Consider the following 26,285-nt stretch of genomic DNA (forward strand, 5'->3'; position numbering starts at 1 on the left):
AAGGTTGTAGGCACGCGCATCTGTATTCTCAATGGGCGGGAAAGAGTCCTCGTCTTCGATAACCTAAAAACCCCAAAAACCCCGACAACAAAATCTGATTCTCTTATTGAATCTTATATCTGCACTGCAATTTATCTTGTACGATATTAACTATCAATGGGTATTAAGGTTAGTTTGAACCTTCGATCATTGTTTCTTCCTCGCAATTTGGCGCCATTGTTAGGGTTTTTGAGTTGTTTGGATTACTATCGATTTTATGATTAATGTAGGGTTTAACGAAGCTGTTGGCTGACAATGCACCGAAAGCCATGAAAGAGCAGAAATTTGAGAGCTACTTTGGCCGCAAGATCGCCATTGATGCCAGCATGAGCATCTACCAGTTCCTTGTCCGTATTATCTCCCGTTTTATTTTAAATTTAATTTTTTTTTGGAATATGTATATATACCTGTTTGGGAGTTTATCTGGAATCAGTGGGCGTCTGTTTGAATGGTTGCAGATTGTGGTGGGAAGAACTGGGACTGAAATGCTGACTAATGAGGCTGGCGAAGTCACTAGGTCTTTACTAAACGATTTCCCTCTTTCTCAATTTCGCAACTCTTTGACTAAAGTAGTTTCTTTTTCCTTGAATTTATTAGATGTTTGTTAACATTTTTTTTTTCTGTTGGGTCAATGTTGTAGTCATTTGCAAGGCATGTTTACTCGGACAATCAGGCTTCTTGAGGCTGGAATAAAGCCTGTGTACGACTTTGTTCATCTTTTTTCTTCATTTTGATCTTCAATATATGAGATAGTGTCTCTTGTTACTTGAATATTATTTGTGAGGTTTAGCTTCTTCTAAATCAGTTAGTGCATGTGCTTCCAGTTATGTGTTTGATGGGCAGCCTCCGGACTTGAAAAAAGAAGAGCTTGCAAAGCGGTACTATTACTTTCTATGCTTCTTGTTTTTCATTTTAATTATTCAGCATTTTTATAATTTGGAAGTGTTTTATAATGGTTAATGAATAATGATGATCTTCATATAAAACTTGCAATATAGTTACTCAAGGAGGGCAGATGCTAACGCTGACTTGGCGCAAGCCGTGGAGGTATATGTTTATTTCTACCTCCCGTAGTTTCTCACTTTTCTTTTGGAGATTTCATTTTTCAAATGCTTTTTTGTTATTGTTAGGCTGGCAACAAGGAAGACATTGAGAAATTCAGTAAGCGTACAGTGAAGGTTGGTTCTCCTCTTTATTCTCAGTTCCTCCAAGTAGTGGTTTCTGTTATCTTCTTGGAGGTCACTTTGGTTTTCTTGAACACTTGCATTGCTATCATCTTTTAGACAAACGTTTCGATCGCAAATTAATTTGTACCTCCACTTCTGCAGGTGACAAAGCAGCACAATGAAGACTGCAAGAGACTTTTAAAACTCATGGGAGTACCTGTAGTTGAGGTATTTTCCATTATTTGATTTACTTTTTCTGATTTGAGCTTTAGCATGTGATGCGAATATTGCAATAAAAAATGTCCTATATTTAAAATTTTATATGTTGTATGCATCTCTGGCCAATAATGATATAAGAAATAGATTGATGCTTGTGACGTTTCTTTTTCTTTTTCTCTAGGCTCCGTCTGAAGCAGAAGCAGAGTGTGCGGCACTTTGCAAATCAGGAAAGGCATGTACTTTTCTGTTTCTAAATTTGGCTATTTTGGGTTCACTATATGTTTGCGTGGCATTTGTTATGGGTCTATTTTGTTTCTAATGCCCCAAGGGATTGAATTTATCTCTCTCTCTCTCTCTCTCTTTGAAACGTGGGTTCAATTATGTTGGAAAGAAGTAGGATCATTCCTTTTCCTAAGACTTCCTGAATTTGGAATTGGCTTCCCTGTGATTTTTTTCAAAATTTTTATGTCAATCAGGTTTATGCTGTTGCATCTGAGGACATGGATTCCTTAACTTTTGGAGCTCCTAGGTTTCTTCGCCATTTGATGGATCCCAGCTCAAGAAAAATCCCGGTTATGGAATTTGAAGTTTCCAAGGTGCTCGGAACTGTGTAAACTGGGGAAATTTGTTGATATTACTGTTCTGACAAGGGTTTTGTTTCAGATTTTGGAGGAGTTGAACCTTAGCATGGATCAATTCACTGACCTGTGCATTCTTTCTGGATGTGATTATTGTGACAGCATTCGAGGTATTAAGGATTTTTAGCTATGGCTTCCCTTGGTAATCTTGAACACATAAGAACTGAAGCTTGTAGCAGTAATCAGCTTGAAATTTTGATAATGCATTCATTAAGTATTGCCATGGCAAATCCATGCTTCAGGAATTGGAGGGCAGACTGCCTTGAAGCTCATCCGTCAGCATGGTTCTATAGAGAATATTTTGGAGAACATAAACAAAGAGAGGTGATTTTATCTTTCAGCTATGGTGCTGTCATTTTCAATGGATGGATCTGCTTCATGTATTTCAAATGGTGAACCAATAATACAATGACTTAATATATTTTTTCCTTCTGTTAAAAGTGATAAAAATATATTAGAGCTATATTTATTATCAGTTTGCCTTTGTCAGTAAATATTCAGCTTAGGATGAAGCATGCTATAATATTTTATTTTCCTGTTTTGGTCCTTCTTTAATGATTTTTTTGATGAGGCTGCTTTTCATCTTGGCAAAACTGTTGGCTTGTTTAAATGAGTTTCTTTGGACCTTCTGAAGTGCAGTTGCTTTTAATTTGTTAGCAATTGAAAACTGGCTTATGTTTTTAAGTTTTATTGCATATGGGCTGTGGCTGATGGTTTTTTGTCACTTGGATGTTCCGGTTATGAAATTTAATGCCATCCATAATATTTATGTCTCATCAATAATTCTCAGTTGTATATTATCACAACTTGTGTTTTTAAGTTTTATTGCATTAATGATTGCATATGGGCTGTGGCTGATGGTTTTTTGTTGCTTGGATGTTCTGATTATAAAATTTAATGCCGTCCATAATATTTATGTCTCATCAATAATTCTTAGCTTTATATTATCACAACTTAGAGTATCTAGGTTTTATGGAATGGTCATAATCATTTAAGCGATAAGTTAGCGTCTTCAAGGATTTATTACTGTTTCCGGTTCTGTATTGATCATTTCCTTGCATGTTCAGGTATCAAGTACCAGAGGATTGGCCATATCAGGAGGCTCGACGGCTTTTTAAAGAACCAGTTGTCCTTGCTGATGAAGAGGAGCCTGAGATTAAATGGACTGCCCCAGATGAAGAGGTGATTTATATTTCTTGGAATATGATGGGCATTTTACTTTCTTTCTAATGGTTCTTTGGCATGTTGGAAGTTTTTTCTCATCTCATCTTTTTCGCAGGGACTGATTACTTTCCTGGTGAATGAAAATGGTTTCAATAGTGACCGGGTGACAAAGGTGTGTGTGCTTAGATCATTATTACAAAAATCTTTGTGCATGATTTCCCTGATGGGCTCTTTGTTTTAGGAATGTGGCATACTATTTATTGGTCTTCATTTGTGTAATTTAACAGGCAATAGAAAAAATTAAAGCAGCTAAGAACAAGTCATCACAGGGCAGGTAAGTATTGCTTAGGTGATTGCAACTGGAGTATTGAATTTTGTGAGAAATAAGTACAAATTAGAATCTTATGTCAGTCCCATCCCCAATCTTTCAAAAGTTGTTATGTGTTCATTAAACTTTAATAAGTGTTTCAATTTTGTGCTTATATTATCCCAACATTACTATCTTGGATGGATGATGCACACTATATTCATACCTTCATTCCATGTTGGCTATGCCACATCATCTCCATCATCTCTCTTTTTTCATCATCAAAAAGAGGGGGAAAAGGTGCCATTCACTCTCTGTTTTTCTCCCCCTTTTGGTTCTTTGGGCAAGGAACTGGCCTACCTAATTGGTGCTAAACCACCTTACCCAATTTTGCTTCAAGGTTTTGGACTTTTTAGTTGAACCTAATGCAGTAAATTGGTGATGCTGCCTTGGGTTGAATGTAAGGGTCATAGTTAAGTGATGATGCGTGCATGTGAGAGAATAGAGTCAGCATTATTGGAATCTGGAGTAAAATCTGTAATTCTGTGATGAGAATAGTTAATGTTGGAGATTTAGCTTTATGGATAGTACCCTCCCACCTCCTTCTTTCCCTTCTTTTCTGGTGGTCGAGTGTTGTAGAAGGAGATGATTCTCTTTAATTTCAATTAATCTGTACATGGGTATATATATACAATTGATTCCTATAATTGTGTTCTACTAATTAGGAAGAAATCCTAAATAGGAATACAAAATACAGAATATACAGAGAAATAATATAGTGATTGACTTTCCATAACACTCCCCCTCAAGTTGGAGCATAGATGTTAATCATGCCCAAATTGTTACAAATGTAGTCAATCCTAGCTCCATTCAGAGCTTTTGTGAAAGTATCTCCTAACTGCTCTCCAGTTTTGATGTGTCCTGTTGAGATGATATGTTGTTGAATCTTTTCATAAACAAAGTGACAATCAATCTCAATATGTTTGGTCTACTCATGAAACACCGGATTAGAAGTAATATGGAGAGTAGCTTGATTATCACACTACAATTTCGCAGGCAGGGAAGTCTTAAAACCTGTCTCATCTAGTAATTGAAGTATCCACATTACTTCACATACTGATTGTGCCATGGCTCTGTATTCAGATTCAGCACTATATCGAGAAATTACACTCTGCTTCTTGCTTTTTCAAGACACCAAATTTCCTCCAACAAAAACGCAATATCCAGTAGTTGACCTCTTTTCAACCTTAGATCTAGCCCAATCGGCATCTGAAAAATATTCAACATTCAAATTCCTATGATTACCATATAACAAACTTCTTCCTGGAGCGCCATTCAGATAACACAAGATTTGTCTCAAGGCTTCCCAATGAGCAACAGTTGGGGAAGACATAAACTGACTTACCACACTAACGGCATAAGCAATGTTAGGACGAGTGACTGTAAGGTAGTTCAATTTTCCTACCAATTTACTGGATCTCTCTGGATCTTCAAACAACTCACTATCCCCTGCTAACAGTTGTAAATTTGGAGTCATTGGTGCACTACAAGGCTTAGCACCTAATTTTCCTGTCTCTGTTTATAGATCGAGGACATTTTTTTTGAGACAAGAAAATACCCTTCTTACTTCTCATAACTTCAATATCCAAGAAATATTTTAACAATCCCAAGTCTTTGGTCTGAAACTGGGTTTGGAGGAAGGTTTTAAGAGATGAAATACCTGCAGAGTCACTCCCAGTGATGACAATGTCATCCACATAGACTACCAGGAGAATTAGACCAGCCTCAGATTGCCTATAAAATACTGAGTGATTACACTTACTTTTTTGCATACCAAATTCCTGTACTGCTTCACTGAATCTTCCAAACCAAGCCCTAGGACTTTTTTTCAAGCCATAAAGAGACTTCCGAAGCCTACAAACTTTACTCAACTCCGCCTGAGCAACAAACCCAGGTGGTTAGTCCATATACACCTCCTCCTGAAGATCACTATGAAGGAAAACATTCTTGATATCCAATTGGTGCAGGGGCCAATCATATGTAGTTGCTAAAGAGATAAAGAAGCGAACAGAAGTAAGCTTAGCTACAGGAGAAAAATTGTCAGAGTAATGAACCCCATATGTCTGAGCATATGCTTTTACTACAAGGCGTGCTTTTAACCTAGCCACAGAACCATCAGGATTTACCTTTACTATAAATACCCATTTGCAACCAATAGTTTTCTTACCAGTGGGCAAAGATAACAGTTCCCATGTACCATTAGCATCTAAAGCCTTCATTTTCTCTTTTATAGCAGCACACTAGCCAGAATGAGACAGTGCCTCACCAACGGTATTAGGGATAGGAACAGAGTCTAAATAAGTAACAAAACACCGAGAACAAGAAGACAATTGATTGTAAGAAACAAAAGAAGAGATAGGGTAGGTACATGAATGTTTACCTTTACGAAGAGCAATGGGTAAGTCTAGATCAGAATCATGATCAGTATGAGGTACAGGATCTCCCAACGAAGTAGCTGGTGGAGGATATGAGTCAGGAATCTCTAATCTCCTGGAATAAACATGAACAACGAGAGGTCGAGTAGGTCTAGAGACAGAAGGAACAGGCTGTGAGAGAGGACTAGACATTGGTTGGACAATATATATTAAAAGATCATCCTCCTCCCCTTGACTCTCATACACAGATGATTGAGGAAAAAATGGAGTGGATTCAAAATGTGACATCTGCAGAAACAAGATAACGATTAAGAGTAAAAGAGAAACAGCGGTACCCTTTTTGGAGCCGGGAGTACCCAAGGAAGACACATTTGAGAGACTTTGGATCCAATTTAATAACCTGTGGATAAACATCACGCACAAAACAGGTACAATAAAAAATACGTGGTTCAACGGAGAACAAAGATTTTGTAGGAAACAAAGCAGTATAAGGAATATCCCCATTAAGGACATAAGACGGCATACGATTGATCAAAAAACATGCCGTAGAAATTGCATCCGCCCAAAAGTGTTTAGGAATTTTCATCTGAAAAAGAAGAGCACGAGTTACTTTAAGAAGATGCTGATTTTTTCTTTCGGTCATGTCATTTTGGGATGGGGTTTTCACACAGGAAGACTGATGAAGAATGTCATTTTGTGTCATATAAGACTGAAATTATGCCGAAAAGTATTCTTTGGCATTGTCACTTCTTAATATGCGTACAGAAATATTAAATTGAGTTTTGATTTCATTACAAAAGGCACAAAAGATAGAAAACAAATCAGAACGATTCTTTATTAAATTTAACTAGGTAACACGAGAGTAATCATCAACAAAAGTAATAAAATAACGAAATCTAGTTTTAAAAGTAACAGAACAAGGACTCCAAACATCAGAATGAACTAACTCAAAAGGGGATGAAGCCCATTTATTGACTCTAGACACAGAAGGCAAACGATGATGTTTTACAAACTGACACGACTCACATTCTAGTACTGATAAAGACTGAAACTGAGGACATAGCTTCTTCATGGTAGACAAAGAAGGATGACCTAATTTATAATGAGTTTCAAGAGGTGTTAAGGTAATGGAGTAAACAAGCGACCGCGGAACATGATTTTCCAGAATGTAGAGATTACCTGACTCACGTCCTCTACCAATAATCTGCTTCATCGTAAAATCTTGAAACAAACACTGGTAAGGAAAAAAGGAAACAGAACAATTTAAGGTACGAGTAAGTTTACTAACAGAAAGTAGATTTAAAGAGAATTTTGGTAGACACAAAACAGATGACAAAGAAATTGACGAAGTCGGGTTCGCAGTTCCAGAATCCATGACACAAGAAATAGAACCATCAGTTAAAGTAACAATAGAGGAAGTGAGATTAGACTGAAAAGCAAATAGAAGACTAGAATTACCTGTCATGTGATCTGTCGCAACAGAATCAATAACCCATTTGGATGAGGAAGACACAAGGAATGTAGTGGATTTACATGACTCAGCGATCGTAGTGACAAGGGAACTGATAAGCTTTAGAGATGCTTGATACTGGGAAAACTGTGCAAAATCCTGTGTAAATACCAAAACAGTTTTCTCAGAGGAAGATACTGTAGAATCCTCTGCTGCCATATTTGCCATCTGTGATCGCTGAATTTTCCTCTGAAGTTGTAGACAATTATATTTTGTATAGCCAGGCTCATGGCAATAATAACAAATGTCTCCTCTCGAGTCCTGATTAGAATTAGCCTCTCCATTACGCTGATTACTTCTGTTGCCTGTAATTCGTCCTCTACTTCCTCTTTTATTACCCTGTTGTCCATTTGGATTACGGCTAATAAGAGCACTACTGGCAGGTTGTGAAGATTGGGTACTCTCTGTACGAAGGACCCGTATGAACGTTTCATGCAAAGAGAAAATCTCAGAACTGGAGAGAATCTGAGATTTAACAGTCTCATACTCTGAAGAAAGGCCTGCAAGAAAACTCATAACAACCAGTTGCTTTCGTTCGGCCTGCTGAACTTTCACATCAGGACTAAAAGGTAACAATACATTAAATTTCTCATATACCTGTTTAAAACCTATAAAATAAGCCGTGAGAGACCTATCCTCTTTCTCAGCACGGTATAATGCCTTACAAACATCATAAATACGGGAGATATTCTCTTTACCAGAATATAAAAAATCTAAGTAATCCATAAATTTCTTAACAAATTCACAGTGATTAATTAAACTAATTATCTCACTGTGAATCGAGTTTCGAAGTTGCAAAAACAACCGAGCATCCTCCCTTAGCGAAGTTTGTCGTGTATCATCGGTAGGTGGATCTTTAGTAAGGTGATCATCCTTATCAATGCTACGAAAATAGACTCTAATAGTCTTACTCTACTTCAGGTAATTCGAATTATTAAGTTTGTATTCTGTAATCTTAGTCATCGTCGGAATCACATCATAAATAATATTCTTATTGTCTGTCATTTGTTGAGATAAAGAAAACTAACCGAAACGCTAATTTGATGCGTCCCAACCGCAAGTGCACGGGTCGTACAAGTAGTATAGAAAAATATCGATCCCACGAGGAGTTGTGTTAATGATTGAATTTTTGATATAAAAGTTGACTAAATTGAAGTATTTATGAGATTAAAATGATGAATTAATGGGTAATGGAGTGTGAAATCTAATTGTGCAAAATTAATATTCTATTCAACAATGTATTAATTAAACTAAAATTGCATCAAATAGAAATAAACAAGTTCAAATATGGCAATATTTAAATTGGCAAATGATTAAATTCGATTAGAAATTAACAATGGTAAAAAGGCGATTCCGGAGTTCGGGATTTCATATTCGAGCTATTTTGGGATTTTAAATTGGTTATCCAATCTTGTGAAACTAATGGGTTTTAAGGAGATTAATTCTTAAATCCTTTGAATTCCCTTTCGAGTGAGACAAAGAGTGCCTTAATCAAACTAATCCTACTTTCGTGGAGTTAGAATTAATTAAGACCCATTAAGTTCTTTAATTAATCTATGAATCCTCTTAATCCTTAGCCTATTTCTAGGTCTAAGTTAATTAAGTCCAATTTCCTGATTATCTATCACAAGGCCTTCTCCTTTCGGTGCTTCAACCATGGATTAAGAACATTACTCAATGGGATCCTACATTAAGCATGTCATTAAGCATACAAGAAATGAATAAAACTCATTAAGACCACAAAATATGGATTACCCAATCAAAATCCTCAAAATATCTCAAATATTACAACCCTTACTCCAGAATCAAAAGTAAACTACTCACTATCCATAATGCTTACAAGATATGATGAGTTTAAATGGAAATAAAGCTTTAATCTAAGCTAAGAAGTAAGAAATTAAACACTAGAAATGTAGAAAAATGTAAAGGAAGGAAGAAATCTGCAAATCTTGGTTAAAAATGGTGTGGAAGGTGAAAATGACTCCTCAAATTCTGCCTCTCTTCTCCTCTTCTTCTTTTCTCCTTGCCTCCCCTTCTAAAATGAGAAAATGGGACTATTTATAGCATTTTTCTGACATGGAGCCCTAAAATAGTATGTTCTAGGAGGAATACATTAAGGGAATCTTCTGCCAGCTCATTAATGAACTCTTTATAGGACTGCATAAGTGGACTGCATAAGTTATGCAGTCCCTTATGCGCTTCACTGGTTCTGGGTCACTTATGCGAAGCTGCATGACTTGGTGCATAGGTTATGCACAATTTCGTGAATGTGCATAAGGGAGGCGAGAATGTGCATAAGCTATGCAGTCTCCTTATGCACATTTCGGCTGGTTCTGGAACAGTGATCTTCCTCCTTATGCAGAGCTGCATAGCTTATGCGGCAAGTTATGCACAGTTTGGTCAATGCATATTTTAGCTTGAAAACTTGTTTTTGGCATCTTTTTGCTGTAGAAGACACTCCTCAATGGCAAAATTCTCTTTAGTCCTTCAAAAACACCATTTTTCCTACAAAACAAAGTAAAAATTACAAATTAGTGCAAAATTGACAACTATGAAAAACTAACTAATTAACTAATGAAATTAGCTAAAAAATGACTAATAACCAAATAAAATGATTATGAAATTAGACCTAAATGACTATGCAAAATGTGTGCATCAAATACCCCCAAACTCAAGCTTTTGCTTGTCCTCAAGCAAACTTTAAAATGTGGTGCAAAGTTTTTAAGGGTGCCTTATCCAAAGAGTTATGAAAATCACTTATTAAGGTAACTTAACACACCTTTAGCCATACCAACAATCCATATACCCATCCTTCAAAATGCAGAGAATTTAATGCTTATCCAAGCTTTCACCGCTTAGCCATCAAGTCAATTATCATTCAAATCCCCAAATCAACCAATCAAAAGAGAGAGTCATGCTCAAAGGGAATTCTAGAACAATCAATAGTCAAAGTGTCTCCATATGGAATGATGGAATTGAATGAATGAATGAGTAATTTTCCAATCCCATAGGCAAATTCCCTACTCCTATCTCCACTAATGTAGCTAGTACTATCAAGAGATCAAAGGTCTTTTTAGGGATGTAGTGGGGCCATGGGGTTCAAAATGAGACTAAGAAGAAAGATAGGTAAAAAGGATTCAAAGCATGAGAATATTTTCAATTTTTGAAACATAAGGTACACTTTATTATATATTTTTTTCTCTTTTTTTTTTATATGGGAGAGAAGAATACACAATGAGGATTGTCAAGTGCTAGCATAGTTTACAAAACACATAAAAATGGAGGGACATTTTGATACTTTAATTTGTATTTTGTATTTTCTTTTGATGATTGTCTCTAAAATTGCCACCCCCAAACTCATTTCTTTTGATACTTTGGGTGAATTTCTTTCATTTTGAATGGCAATAGTGAAAAGCACATATACTAGCACTTTTACAAGGTGACAAGTATTTCTTCTCCCTTTTATTGTATTTTTTCTTTTTTTTTTTTTTTTTTTTTTTTTTATGTACCTAATATTGTAAATAATTATTCTCATGAAAAGGGTTGGAGTGTTTGGTTCATTGGCTAGGTAATAATAAGGGTTTCAAGAAAAATTAGGGGTAAAAAGGCTCAAAGGGGTTTGCAAGGATAAATTTTAGTTGGGAAAAAGGGCCAAAGGTTTAAAATGAGAAGGTTTAAATCAAAGAATGCCTACTCATCTCTCTTTTCAAGTATAAGCTGATATTTCGCCTTGAAAGGTTTAGAAAATTTGTTCTAGGATTGGTGAGACATCATTTGACTACCTTATATCCAATAACTCCCTCTAAACACTCCAATCTCCAAATGACTAATTGGGTGGCTTTTTGGCTAAGAAGATATAGGCAAGAGATAGACACTTCAAAACCTTGCACCTTTTAGGAAACTTTCAATCCACAAACCCAACTAAAAGGTGAGTCAAATCACTTTCATAGGCACATTTTCAATACTCAAGGGATTTGGCAAAAGATTTTAATGCATGGTGTATGATTCCTAAAATGAGTAATGCATGAACTAAATGGAGGAAGTCTATTTGTATGCAATTTGTACAATTTCTAAGTGATGTATAATGTGTGTGTAAATGTGTAATGAATATGTATGTATGGATGTATATGTAAAATATTTACAATATATCTAAATGAAATGGGATGAGATGCTCTTATACTCAAAATGTGAAAAATAAAGCTAAAAATCAAAATGTGCACCCCCAAACTCAAAATTGGACATTGTCCTCAATGTCTCAAACAGTAGATATCCAAAACTCAAAGCAAATAATATTGACCAGGAATTGTAAAAATAAGAACAAAAAGAAAGAGTTACCTGGTATGAGAATTCAAGTTAAAGGGATGCATAAGAAGCTGCACAGGTTATGCAGAGTTAAGTGCTGTCCAGAACATGTGCATAGGTAAGGTGCATAAGCCATGCAGTGCTGCATAAGAAGCAATAGATGTTGCATAGGCTATGCAGGACAGTTGCATAAGGGAAATACAACTGCGTGCCTGCAGTATAGCAGAAAGGGTTGCACATGCTATGCAAAGGTTATGCATGAGGAAATTCATAGTCGTGGTGTATACAATAACTGCTGCATGGGAATTGGCAAGGGGAAATGTACAACCAGCAGTAAAAGTATGGAAATATAGACAGAGTATGGGCAAATATGTACAAAAAGGCAATAAGTGCAATAAAAATCAAAGAAGACGAATGTAATAGCTATTCAATAAAACTTCAAAGGAAACAGAATTTAGAAGAAACTAATTCAGAGCAAATCAACAAAATCCAAAACAAAGTATAAATGTTTGAACATATTTACAAAGAAAAGGTCCTACAAGATTGAACAAAAGTAAACTAAACACTAATCTATGTCTATTGTTTTTCCTTTGTCCAAGGATGTTGCTAAGGTAATGGTAGCCATTGTCGAAATGATGGTGCAGAGGAGGTGATGGCGGTGGGGGTGGCATGCCCAGGAAGATCAGGAGTTGCTTCACCATTTCCTTCAGTTCTTTCTGTTTGTCCCTGGGTTCCATGACAAGGTCAAATCGGTGCTCATGACGATCCTTTAGTGTATCAAGACCATCACAAGCTTCCTATCCACAAAGTAGATATCATCACTAAGCTGTCGAGGTAGGTGAATAAGGCTTTAGTGTTGAATGGAGGAGGTGCTGTGGATGAGGTAGGTTCAGCTGTAGGAGGAATGGGCTGAGCAGAGGTAGCTGGAGTGTCCTGAGTAGGCTGAGGGGGTGGGGTAGGGGTAGTAGGGTGCTGTGGGACTGGTGTGAAAGGTTGGGTTTCTGGTTGTGCAATAGGCTCAGTTTCTGCTGCAGGGTGGCCAGTATCATCAAAATATGATAAATGGAACCCTGTTTTGGTTAAGTGTGCAGTATCAAAATAGGAAGTGTCCTCAAGTGCTGGGATTGAGTGCTCTGCAGGATTAAAGCCAAAATGCTTGGCTATGACAGTGATGAGTCCACCCAAAACAATGTCACCAATGGATTTGGTGGCAATATGCAGCACATGTTCGCAAAAGAAGTAACCTGGAGACACCTTAACTTTGTGAAATGCACACCATAACATAAAAAGTTCAGATTTGCCCACAGCACCAGAACTAGTCCCTCTGCCCAATATGGTGCTAGCCATCAACCTATGAATAAACCTAAGTGCAGGGTCAAGGATTTGGGATGTTTTGGACGTTCTTGCAGAGAAGGTTTGGGGTTGGTTTGTTATGATTCTCCAAAATTGGGCAGGATTCCAGATGCCCTTATTGGCTACCTCTACTCCAGTATGTGGTACTCTAAAGAACCCATCAATTGCAAAACCAAAAATGCTATGAAATTGATCCAATGACAGCTCTCTATTTTGCCCCAAGCATCTAAATGTCATAATTGGCTTATGGTCTACATCATGCAAGTTGAGGGTAGCAGAGAATGAAGAAATAAACTCCAAAACTAGAATTGGATAAACTACCTCTTGCTTATGCACAAAAAATTTCCAAAACATACAGTCAAGAAATGCAACTACATTATCAAATAAACCCAGAGATTGTAGAGCATCAACAGATATATACCTAGTAGGTTGTACCCTTCTATCTTTGAGTCTTTTGAAAGCGGCTTTTTGAATTGTATCAGGGAGAGGCCAGGGTAGCTTTGATACAAATGGGGTTCTGAAATTGTCTTTCTTTGGAAGAAGGTGTAGAGGCTGGAGCTTTTGGCTTTTTAGGAGGTGGCTCCGAAAATGGGGTGGGTGGGTCTTTGCGTTTGGACAGAGGAGGAGCAGAGGACATGGGTCGCACGGATTTGGATCGGATTTTGCGTTTGTATGTTGTTGATGGAGGTGGTGGTGGTGTCGTTTGTGGTGGAGGATTGGAAGGGGGATGTATCGAAGACAATGGAGTGACTTCAAGAGGAGAGGCGGGGCGGGAATGTGGAGGGGAATCCATGGTCGATTGGAGAAGAGATAGGGGAAATGAAAATGTAGGGGGATTTAGGGTTTCGTGATTAGAGCGCTGTGGAGAAGATAGGAGAGAGACGAGAATGCCTAAGAAATGGCGGATGAAGGGCGGTCGTGGGGGTGAAGAGTCGGGAAGTGGAGGTGGTGGGAATTTTTTTTCGAAAATGAATGTGAATCGGGTTTGAGGAGACTGCATAAGGGGAAAATGATTTATGCATAACCTGTGCACTCTTTTGTACATGTTTCAAAAGGATTTAATTTTCGAGAAGTGCTTATGCACAAGTGCATAGGTTATGCATCGCCTTATGCATGTTTCGTGACTGAAATGGTGAGGAGCGAAGTCATGCGGGTGTGCATTAGTTATGCACTCCCCTTATGCATCTCTTGTCAAGAATTGTTTTTCAGAAACTTTGGTCTTTCAGATGTGCATAAGCTATGCACTCTGCTTATGCACTCGCGCAATTTTTTGAATTTTGGTTGGTGGTCATGCGTATGCATAAGCTATGCCCTCTGCTTATGCACTATGCGGTAGGTTTTGAAATTCAGAATTTTGGTTATGCGTATGCATAGGCTATGCACATTGCTTATGCAGTCTCGCAACTTTTGGGATTTTCGTTTTAGTTATGCAGAGTGCATAGGTTATGCACTCTGCTTATGCACTCTTCGGCTGAATTGATTTTTGGAGATCTTGGTTATGCAGAGGTGCATAACTTATGCACCTTCCTTATGCACCTTTCGGCAAGAATGATTTTTCTGGGTTTTTGGTCATGCAGAAGTGCATAGGTTATGCACTCTGCTTATGCAACCTTCGGCAGAATTGGAGCTTTGGAATTTTGGTTATGCAGAAGTGCATAGCTTATGCACCTTCCTTATGCAAACTTCGGCAGAGAGAGAAAATGAAGGATTTGAAGTTATGCAATTGTGCATAGGTCATGCACTCACCTTATGCAAGTTTTGAGATATGAATTTTGACAAAATGAGGTTATGCGAGGTTGCATAAGCTATGCACTCTCCTTATGCACTTGCAATAAAGGTGAAAAATGGCAAGAATTGTGGTTATGCAGGATTGCATAAGCTATGCAGTTGCTTATGCACAAGTTAGCAAGATCAAGAATGCAATAGAACATGGATTGCAAGTGTGAAAAATACCCTAGAATGAGGAAATATAATTCCATGAAGCATAAACCATGAGAAGTTTCATCAAAAACACATCAATATATTCAAAGTTCATCAAAAGTGCATCACACAAGCATGTAAAAATGGATCCTACATAAAAGACCTTTGAGAGCTATGCCATTTTGACTCAAATTCTGCAAATCAACATTTGGCACATAAAACTCCATAAAATTTGCATGAAGTTGCATCTAACCACAAATGAGAAATGAACTCTCCAAGATTCGCCAAGAAAATGCAGCATTTCTACCTTGTATCCTACAACCCAAAGAAGCTCAAAACTGCAAAAATGACTCACTTACCACCATAATATCATTATAAGCACAAATATTAGAAAATTACCCACCCAACCTCACCAAAAACACATGTAATCTGCTGCAGATTTTATTGTTCTGCTCTGCATAAACCAGATAGCAATTTCAGCAGTTCACCAACCTTTCTCCATTGATATACATCCAACTTCATCAAAACATGAGCCATTTTGCTGCAGACACCCCTTTTTGCTGCAGAATGTACATTTCCTCTGCATGAACTAGATTGCAGCTCCTGCACAGATTATGCAGCAAAAGCTTATCAGTTCTTTTGAAGGACTAAATTTGTCAAGTTAAGAATTACTTCCCCAATAGTTCACCAGCCCTTCTTCATTGAATTACATCTACAAGAGACAAAATTTAACAATGTCAAAAATTGAATTTGGGGAGATTTAAGATAAAAACAAAATTAATGAAAATGAAAGTAAATCAACAAAAGCAAAATAAAAGGACTTGGGATGCCTCCCAAGAGGGCTAATTTATAGTCCTTAGCTGGACTTTTCATGAATTTCACTGAAAAGAGGTGAGGGATTGGAGAGCTTGTAACAGCTTGCTCCTAGTATTGGGTCTCCAGTTATGTAATGCTTCAATCTGTGCCCATTGACCTTAAAATTCCCAGATTTTTCACTCCAAATTTCTATTGCTCCATAAGGAAAAACCTTAGAAATTCTATATGGACCAGTCCACCTTGACTTGAGTTTTCCAGGGAACAATTTCAATCTTGAGTTGAACAACAAAACTGAATCACCTTCTTTGAATTCCTTTTTCCTCAGATGCTTATCATGCCAAACTTTAGTTCTTTCTTTGTAAATACGGGCACTTTCATAGGCATCCATCCTCAATTCCTCAAGCTCATTAAGTTGTAACAACCTTTTCTCACCAGCTTGCTTAAGATCAAAATTCAAGGTCTGAATGGCCCAATATGCTCTATGTTCTAGCTCCACAGGTAAATGACAAGACTTACCATACACCAACCTAAAGGGAGTAGTTCCTATAGGTGTTTTGTAGGCAGTCCTATATGCCCATAAAGCATCATCTAGTTTGATAGACCAATCTTTCCTAGAATTGTTAAATGGTTTCTCCAAAATATGCTTGAGCTCTCTGTTAGAAATTTCAACTTGTCTGAAGTTTGAGGATGGTATGGGGTAGCTATCTTGTGCACTACACCATACTTCCTCATTAAGCTCTCAAATTGCTTATTACAAAAATGGGAACCCCATCACTAATTATAGCCCTAGGAGCTCCAAATGCTCAAGACAAATTTTTCAAAAATTTTACTACCACTCTAGCATCATTAGTTGGAGTTGCAATAGCTTCCACCCACTTTGACACATAGTCAACCCCAACTAAGATGTATCTATTACCATATGAAGGAGGGAATGGCCCCATAAAATCTATTCCCCAAACATCAAATAATTCCACTTCAAGAATATTATTTAGGGGCATTTGATCTCTTTTTGACAAATTTCCACTCCTTTGACATTTATCACAATCCAACACAAATTTCCTCACATCCTTAAAAAGATTTGGCCAAAAGAAACCAGCTTGCAAAATTTTACTAGCTGTCTTAGAGATGCCAAAATGTCCTCCATAATCAGAAGCATGGCAATGATGCAAAATACTCTGGATTTCCTCTTCAGGAATACATCTTCTAATTAGACCATCACAACACCTCCTAAAGAGTAAAGGGTCATCCCATCTATAAAACTTCACCTCATGCAAGAACTTTTTCTTTTGTTGCCATGTCATACCTAGAGGTAAAACTCCACAAGATAGATAATTCACAAAGTCTGCATACCAAGGTAGTTTAGCAACAAGAGAGAAAAGTTGGTCATCCAAGAAAAACTCATCAATAGGGATTTCATCCAATTCTTCACCATCCAATTTCAACCTACTAAGATTATCAGCAACTACATTTTCAGCTCCCTTCTTATCTCTAATCTCCAAATCAAACTCTTGTAGCATCAGAATCCACCTAATGAGCCTCGGTTTGGCCTCCTTTTTACGGAGCAAATACCTGATGGCTGCATGATCTGAAAATATAACTACCTTTGAGTCAATAATGTAAGGTCTGAACTTTTCCAATGCAAAGACAATTGCCAAAAATTCCTTTTCAGTTGTTGCATAATTTGTTTGAGCCTCATCCAGTGTTCTACTAGCATAATAAATAGCATAAGCCTTTTTGTCCTTTCTTTGACCAAGCACGCCCCCAATTGCATAGTTGCTAGCATCACACATAATTTCAAAAGGTAGGCTCCAATCAGGTGGTTGCATGATTGGTGCAGTGATGAGAGCTTGCTTCAACCTGCAAAAGGCATCCAAACACTCTTGGTCAAATTCAAATGGTGTGTCATTACTTAACAAATTAGACAAAGGTTTAGCTATTTTAGAAAAATCCTTAATAAAGCGTCTGTAGAACCCGGCATGTCCTAGGAAACTTCGAATTCCCTTGACATTGGTAGGAGGAGCCATCTTCTCTATCACTTCAACTTTGGCTTTATCAACCTCTATTCCTCTGTTAGACACCAAATGTCCAAGCACTATCCCTTCCTGAACCATGAAATGACACTTTTCCCAGTTTAACACAAGGTCAGTATCTGCACATCGCTGCAAAATTTTAGAAAGGTTAGCCAAGCATATATCAAATGAAGATCCATAAACAGAAAAATCGTCCATAAAAACCTCCATTATGTCTTCAATGAAATCTGAGAAGATTGCCATCATGCACCTCTGAAAAGTGGCTGGTGCATTACACAACCCAAATGGCATCCTTCTATAAGCAAAGGTTCCATATGGACAAGTAAAAGTGGTTTTCTCTTGATCATTTGGATGGATAGGGATTTGAAAAAAACCTGAATATCCATCTAAATAGCAAAAGTAAGAATGCTTAGCTAGTCTTTCCAACATTTGATCAATGAAGGGAAGTGGAAAATGATCTTTTCTAGTGGCAACATTTAATTTTCTGTAATCTATGCACATTCGCCAACTAGTCACTGTTCTAGTGGGAATTAATTCATTATTTTCATTTTTGACCACCGTCATTCCACCTTTTTTTGGGACAACATGTACTGGGCTCACCCAAGTACTGTCTGAGATGGGATATATGATCCCTGCATCAAGCAACTTCAAAATTTCCTTTTTAACAACTTCTTTCATATTTGGGTTTAACCTCCTTTGATGTTCAATAGATAGTTTACAATTTTCTTCCAAACTGATTCTATGCATGCAAAAGTGTGGGCTTATTCCCTTAATGTCATCTATGGTGTATCCCAAAACTTTCCTAAATTGTCTCAACACTCTTAACAACTTATCAACTTCTAAAGTACTCAAGTTTGCATTTACAATTACTGGATAAGTGTTATTAGTGCCAAGAAATTCATACCTGAGCTGAGAAGGAAGTTGCTTAAGTTCTACCTTAGGTGCATCTTCTTCCTTGATTGATGATTGCTTAAATTCTGCTTTTTCCTTTTGTATGAGTTGAAAAACTGGAGCAGAAATGAATGGTGGACTTCCCTCTAAGTGTTGAGTATATGCAGCTTCATGAGGGTTGTCATAGTCTATGCCTCCTCCATGAACCAAACAATTTTCAAGTGGATCTTCTGGATATTTCTTCCTAAAGTGTTCTTCAACCAGCTCATCAATAATATCAACTCTCAAGCAAGTATCAGCTTCAGAATGATGCTTTTTCATAGTGTTATTGATATTGAAAATTAACTGCTCTTCACCAACTCTAAGAGTAAGCTTTTCTCCTTTCACATCAATCAATGCTCCTGCTGTAGCTAGAAAGGGTCTCCCCAAGATAATTGGAATATTAGAATCTTCCTCCATGTCCAAGATGACAAAGTCAACAGGTATATAGAACTTTCCAACCTTCAGGGGCACATTCTCCAAAATCCCTTCAGGATACTTGATTGTTCTGTCAGCTAACTGAAGAGAAATATGGGTTGGCTTTAGATCTCCCATGTTGAGCTTCTCATAGATAGAAAGGGGCATAAGGCTAACACTGGCCCCTAAATCACATAGAGCTTTTGTAGAACAAGACTCTCCAATGTGGCATGGAATTGAAAAACTCCCTGGATCCTTAAGCTTTGGAGGAAGTTTCCTCTGGAGGATAGCACTACATTCTTCTGTCAAAGCTACAGTTTCATCATCTTCAAGTTTTCTCTTATTTGAGAGAATTTCTTTCAAGAATTTTGCATAAGAGGGCATTTGTGAAAGAGCATCAACAAAAGGCACATTTATGTAAAGTTTCTTCAAAACCTCTAAGAACTTCCCAAATTGCCTATCAAGCTTGGCTTTGTGAAATCTTTGTGGAAAGGGAAGTTGTGGCTTGTAGGGCTCAGGAGGTATATACTTCTCTTCTTTTTCTTCAAATTTCTCCTTACTCTCTTGTTTTTCACTCTCATCAGTTCCTTTTTCATTTTCTCTCTTCTCACTGTTTTCACTCTTCTCATCATTTATAACTTTACCACTTCTTAAAGTAATAGCTTGACAATGCTCTCTTGGATTTTCTGGTTGACTTGGAAGCTTTCCAAAAGATTTGGCACTTGAGGAAGATGCTTGTTGTGCAATCTGGTTTTCCAGCATTCTGTTGTGTGTTTGCATTTGTTCCAGCCTTGCTTTCACCTCTCTCATCTCCTCATCATGCTTATTTTGGTTGGCAAGAATCTGTTGCAATAAAGCTTCAGTGGTGGAATTTCGTTCTTGCTGTTTTGGTGGAGGGTTCATATTTTTCTGCTGAAAATTAGGCAATGGTTGCCTATTTTGCTGATATGGAACTTGACTCTGCTGTTGTGGTTGAAAATTCTGATTTTGAACTTGATTTTGCTGATTGCCCCATGAAAAGTTGGGATGATTCCTCCAATTTGGATTGTAAGTTTGAGAATAAGGATTCCCCATTTGCTTGTTTCCATAATTACCAACATATGCTGCTTGTTCTCCATAATCTACTCCACAGCTGGTAGTTTCCTCTGCATAAGCCACTTGTTGTGAACTTCCAGCTGATGATGTTGAACTAACCAACATACTCAAATCTTCCATCTTCTTAGCAAGGACATTTGTAAGTGCATCAAACTTTGCATTAATCATGTTGAATGGATCAAGATCATACATTCCAGCAGCTTGCCTTTTCTGAGTTGGAGCTGGTCCTCTTGGACTACTCCAAAGATGAGTATTCTTTGCAATTTTCTCTAATAACTCATAAGCTTCATCTTCATGCTTTATAATAAATTCTCCTCCTGTTTGAGCATCAATAATTCCTCTGATTGCAGGAGTGACATTTGTGTAGAAATTCTGATTTATCATCCATTTTGGAATGGCATGATGTGGGCATAATCTCTCTAATTCCTTCCATCTCATCCATGATTCATAGAGAGTTTCATCTTCTCTTGGTCTGAAAGCTGTCATTTGATTCCTCAGCTCTTGAGTTTTTCCAGGTGGAAAATATTGTGCAAGAAATGCATCAGTTAGTTGCTCCCAATTTGTAATGGAGTTGTGAGGTAAAGAATCAAGCCAATCCAATGCTCTATCTTTCAAAGAGAATGGGAATAGCTTCAATCTTGCTGCATCATCAGACACTCCAGGTTGTTTTTGCATGTCGCAAATCATAGCAAACTTCTTCAGGTGTGTGTGTGGATTTTCAGAAGGATGTCCTCCAAATTGAGAGTTTTGGATCATTTGAAGAACTCCAAAATCCATCTTGTAGCTGTTTGCATCAATCCTTGGTCTTGCTATGCTCTCTCTCAAGTCATCAAAACGAGGAAAAGCATGATCCATCATACTTCCCCTAGGCACGTTTGCATTAACAACTTCTTCCCCTTGGGCTTCATTTTCATTGTTTTGACCATTTCCAGCATTACCAACACCAATTCTAATTCTTTCATCAGCCATATCTGCTTCTAATTCAGTTTCTCTCAAGGCTTCCTTCCTTTTTCTGGTTTCTTTCTTGTTGGCCTTACAAAATTTCTCAATTTCAGGGTTGAATAATAAGGATGTATCACTTGTGCTTCTAGCTCTTCTCATAAAAGATTAAGAGTACCTGAAAAAGAACAAACAAACACAAAATGAAAAGATAACAGAGATAAAACTAAAAAAACAACTAAAATAATCAAGAATTCAATCTTAAACAAACAACTCCCGACAGCGCCAAAAACTTGATGCGTCCCAACGCAAGTGCACGGGTCGTACAAGTAGTATAGAAAAATATCGATCCCACGAGGAGTTGTGTTAATGATTGAATTTTTGATATAAAAGTTGACTAAATTGAAGTATTTATGAGATTAAAATGATGAATTAATGGGTAATGGAGTGTGAAATCTAATTGTGCAAAATTAATATTCTATTCAACAATGTATTAATTAAACTAAAATTGCATCAAATAGAAATAAGCAAGTTCAAATATGGCAATATTTAAATTGGCAAATGATTAAATTCGATTAGAAATTAACAATGGTAAAAAGGCGATTCCGGAGTTCGGGATTTCATATTCGAGCTATTTTGGGATTTTAAATTGGTTATCCAATCTTGTGAAACTAATGGGTTTTAAGGAGATTAATTCTTAAATCCTTTGAATTCCCTTTCGAGTGAGACAAAGAGTGCCTTAATCAAACTAATCCTACTTTCGTGGAGTTAGAATTAATTAAGACCCATTAAGTTCTTTAATTAATCTATGAATCCTCTTAATCCTTAGCCTATTTCTAGGTCTAAGTTAATTAAGTCCAATTTCGATTATCTATCACAAGGCCTTCTCCTTTCGGTGCTTCAACCATGGATTAAGAACATTACTCAATGGGATCCTACATTAAGCATGTCATTAAGCATACAAGAAATGAATAAAACTCATTAAGACCACAAAATATGGATTACCCAATCAAAATCCTCAAAATATCTCAAATATTACAACCCTTACTCCAGAATCAAAAGTAAACTACTCACTATCCATAATGCTTACAAGATATGATGAGTTTAAATGGAAATAAAGCTTTAATCTAAGCTAAGAAGTAAGAAATTAAACACTAGAAATGTAGAAAAATGTAAAGGAAGGAAGAAATCTGCAAATCTTGGTTAAAAATGGTGTGGAAGGTGAAAATGACTCCTCAAATTCTGCCTCTCTTCTCCTCTTCTTCTTTTCTCCTTGCCTCCCCTTCTAAAATGAGAAAATGGGACTATTTATAGCATTTTTCTGACATGGAGCCCTAAAATAGTATGTTCTAGGAGGAATACATTAAGGGAATCTTCTGCCAGCTCATTAATGAACTCTTTATGGGACTGCATAAGTGGACTGCATAAGTTATGCAGTCCCTTATGCAGTTTTCGGCTGGTTCTGGGTCACTTATGCGAAGCTGCATGACTTGGTGCATAGGTTATGCACAATTTCGTGAATGTGCATAAGGGAGGTGAGAATGTGCATAAGCTATGCAGTCTCCTTATGCACATTTCGGCTGGTTCTGGAACAGTGATCTTCCTCCTTATGCAGAACTGCATAGCTTATGCGGCAAGTTATGCACAGTTTGGTCAATGCATATTTCAGCTTGAAAACTTGTTTTTGGCATCTTTTTGCTGTAGAAGACACTCCTCAATGGCAAAATTCTCTTTAGTCCTTCAAAAACACCATTTTTCCTACAAAACAAAGTAAAAATTACAAATTAGTGCAAAATTGACAACTATGAAAAACTAACTAATTAACTAATGAAATTAGCTAAAAAATGACTAATAACCAAATAAAATGATTATGAAATTAGACCTAAATGACTATGCAAAATGTGTGCATCATAATTCAAAGTGCTTACAGCAGCAAAATAAATTAAAATCACAAATCAAGAAAATACCGAAATAGGATCTGAGAGCCAAACCTCAGAAGTCCTTTAATGGTGTACTGGATCAGGCAACAACACACAGTGGTGGAATGAGAGGGATGAGGCGATGCCGGCGATGTTGATCAGAGTCGAAACGGTCGGTCGGCGGCCAAGGTCTCTCCTGAGCTGGGTGGTGAGAACAAATAGTCACTCTAGATAGATGACCTGCTCTGATACCATGTAGTAAGAGATGATTCTCCTTAATTTCAATTAATCTGTACATGAGCGTATATATACAATTGATTCCTATAATTGTGTTCTACTAATTAGGAAGAAATCCTAAATAAGAAATCATAAATGGGAATACATAATACATAATATACAGAGAAATAATATAGTGATTGACTTTCCATAACAAGTGTTAATCATACCCCTTTATGGTCTTTCACTTTTTTAATTTTCGGTATCCATCATATGCTTATGATGATAATTTTGTGTGCTATGCCACCTTTCCGGCAGAAGTTCTTATTTTCTGCTTGCAAGGCAGTTGCCTGGTTTAAATTTATTTTCAAGAATGTTAAGGTGCAGATGAGTGTTCATATTAACTACTATTTTCTTAATTTTCTTTTTCTGATTTATGGGTGTGAAACTAATTGCTTGGGTCACACATAGACCATGTTCAAACACTTGTCGATGCATAATTTTTACAGCGCTAGTTTTAGAAGTTTGGGATGAAATTGCAACCCCTTGAAACTCTTAACTGATGTGTACTCATCTCATTTCATTGTAATTATGTCTTATTTCTTTTCTTCTACAGATTGGAATCATTTTTCAAGCCAGTTGCCAACTCATCTATACCTATTAAACGAAAGGTACTATCCTATTAAGAATTTTGAGTGTCATTTCTTCTTGTTATCTCAATTCAATCAAGTCTCAGTCCCAAATTAGCTGTCTGGATCTTCTTTCTTTCATTTCTGTTTAGGGAAGAACTTTCTATGACCTGTTGGTGAATTATAATGCTACATGATTTTGTACTTCTACCCATGTCATTTTTCGTTGGCCTCTCCTCTTCTTTGCTCCTAGCCTTCTACTTGGTTTCACATTTTCATTCTGTCAGCGTATTCTAATAAATAATGGGATTTTAAAAGCAAAAGTTTTGGTAACATTGATAACCTGAAATTTAGCATCTTTTGTTGTACTTGATAGTATGGATGGCATTGTGGGGAGCTTGCTTTACCCAACTGACCTTGAACATTGGTTTAATTGCAGACAAAAATTATGGTGTTCTGGTGGCAAGGGAGGGTTGTTTCATTAGGCCTAGATACCATTCCTAGCAGAGTGGTGGTTTTGTGTTTAGGCGTGCTGAGTTGCCTGTTCTTCTTTCACCACTTACATCTCATTGAGTTTGTGTTCAGTCTTTTCTTTGCTGATTATTCATGTAGTTTCTTGTTTTCTAATGATTTTAATTTACTGAAGAAGAAGCCTACCTAAATGAAGTTGCTTTTTGCCCCCAACTTTTGGGAAGTTGGGGGGATTGGGCAGTTGTGGTGGGGGGACTGGATAGTAAGGAAGGTTTCAAGGATCTCAGTTCTCTTAGCATTCATGCCTCTGAACTTCCTCTTTTTCAAGCAATAGGCTTTGGCCCATGATAGTTGATGGTTGATACCCATTCTTTGGCGGTGCTAACTTATGGCAACTCCAATGAAAACATGTTGTTCTGTCCCTCAGCTTATTCTGTTCTTGCTCAGCATGGAAAATTTCACCTCTAGTCTTTATATTATATCATTTGGTTCTTGTTATTTATTTTTTGAAGTGCTGCCAGCGTGTGTAGATACTAATTTTAAATGATTTGTAGATCCCCTTTTTTCTTTTTTAAATAATAAATTTGTTGTAAAGGGTAGAATAATGAGCCTTAACCTGTGCTTCTTATGATCCATTGGGAAGTCTAGAACTGATTACTACCATAATTTCTTGGTATACTGGATTACAGGAAAGTAAATGTGCTCTTCAATCTCCTAAACCAGCAATCAAGTCTAAAATGTTCTCTCTTCAAGTTTGTAATTGTTCCGTTCCCAAGGTCAATGGCAGCTTAAGCCTGCCAATTGTCTATCTGGGATCCAAGCTTTCCTCACCATCCAGAGGTGTTTGCTTCGGCGCATGAAGCTGAAAACTCTGGTGAACCTTCAGAAACAATCTGCATTCATCTCTATTCCGCCTAGCTCACTACAGCAGCATAGTTGTCATATACTTGCAAATTGCAATTATTTTATTAGAAAAGTGAATTGTTATTGATGATTCTTAATTTTCTCCAGTGTTGTAAATGGTGGACACCATATTGAAGCATGAGTACAGATGTTTAGATCATGGAAGGAATTAGTTGCTTGCTGGCACTCATTTTTAGTTCTCATTCTTGGTACATTCTTGTGACAGGAAACACCAGATAACAATGCTAAAGAAACTACTGCTAAGAAATCCAAGGCCGGAGGTGGTAGGAAGAAGAAGTAGCTAATTTGGCATTAAAACCTCATCTTCACATGGCTGGTAATCAGGTCAAAAGTGTGATCTATCATTTATGACAAGTTATTTGCCTGCAACATATTTTCTTGTTAGTGTATGACTTCCTAGTTTCAGTTCATGTTGTGGAGCAGTTAATGTAATGCGCGTTTCGTTTCATGCCTATGATGGGTGCTTAAGCATGCAATGGCTGCCATTCTGATGCCAGACATGTTATTGAAAATTGTTTCTAGTTAAAATCTTTCCGACAGTGTTGTATTTTTTATTTGTAGTATTTATCAAGTTAGCAGTGTCTGCATGGGACATGTTTCTTGTGCAAAGGATGCACAGATTGCACATTGATTTAGGTTCCTTCATACTTTATGTAATTATCAATCTGGAAAATTGCAAGGTGTATAATGTTTTAATCTTGTCCTGGAGGCCTAGGTTAGATTTGTGAATCTTGTAATTGATTAATCTGGATAGTTTTGCTTCTGTTATATACTTGGACTGTAAAAGCAAAGCTGTTGTGACCTGAAATTTTCTCAAGTTATCAATGTTATCTAGTTGATTGATAA

The 26,285-nt window shown here is 37.1% G+C and overlaps 1 protein-coding gene and 1 non-coding gene across 23 annotated transcripts; both read left to right on the forward strand.

The window, feature by feature from the left end:
- On the forward strand, positions 1–26,285 carry LOC110644018 (flap endonuclease 1). 22 transcript variants are annotated; one of them, XR_009148825.1, is made up of 19 exons: positions 2–168; positions 270–386; positions 498–556; positions 680–739; positions 864–917; positions 1,038–1,086; positions 1,170–1,217; positions 1,368–1,433; positions 1,606–1,656; positions 1,901–2,020; positions 2,088–2,172; positions 2,305–2,386; positions 3,130–3,244; positions 3,342–3,398; positions 3,514–3,560; positions 24,032–24,086; positions 25,205–25,389; positions 25,645–25,763; positions 25,863–26,285. XR_009148825.1 is itself a non-coding variant. In XM_058146934.1 (18 exons), the coding sequence occupies exons 1-17, from the start codon at positions 157–159 to the stop codon at positions 24,847–24,849; spliced, it is 1,170 nt and encodes a 389-aa protein (XP_058002917.1). In that variant the 5' UTR covers positions 2–156; the 3' UTR covers positions 24,850–24,872; positions 25,645–26,285. The 22 variants fall into 22 exon arrangements, 17 of the variants coding, with proteins under 17 accessions (XP_058002915.1, XP_058002917.1, XP_058002916.1 ...); XR_009148826.1 differs by having other exon boundaries at positions 25,645–25,755; XR_009148829.1 differs by having other exon boundaries at positions 25,645–25,755; positions 26,001–26,285.
- Positions 20,736–20,842, forward strand: LOC131180357 (small nucleolar RNA R71). The gene has a single exon (XR_009149133.1). It is a non-coding gene; the product is annotated as a small nucleolar RNA R71 (small nucleolar RNA).

This window comes from Hevea brasiliensis, chromosome 5 (genome assembly GCF_030052815.1).
Source record: "Hevea brasiliensis isolate MT/VB/25A 57/8 chromosome 5, ASM3005281v1, whole genome shotgun sequence".
NCBI classification, from domain to species: Eukaryota; Viridiplantae; Streptophyta; class Magnoliopsida; order Malpighiales; family Euphorbiaceae; genus Hevea; species Hevea brasiliensis.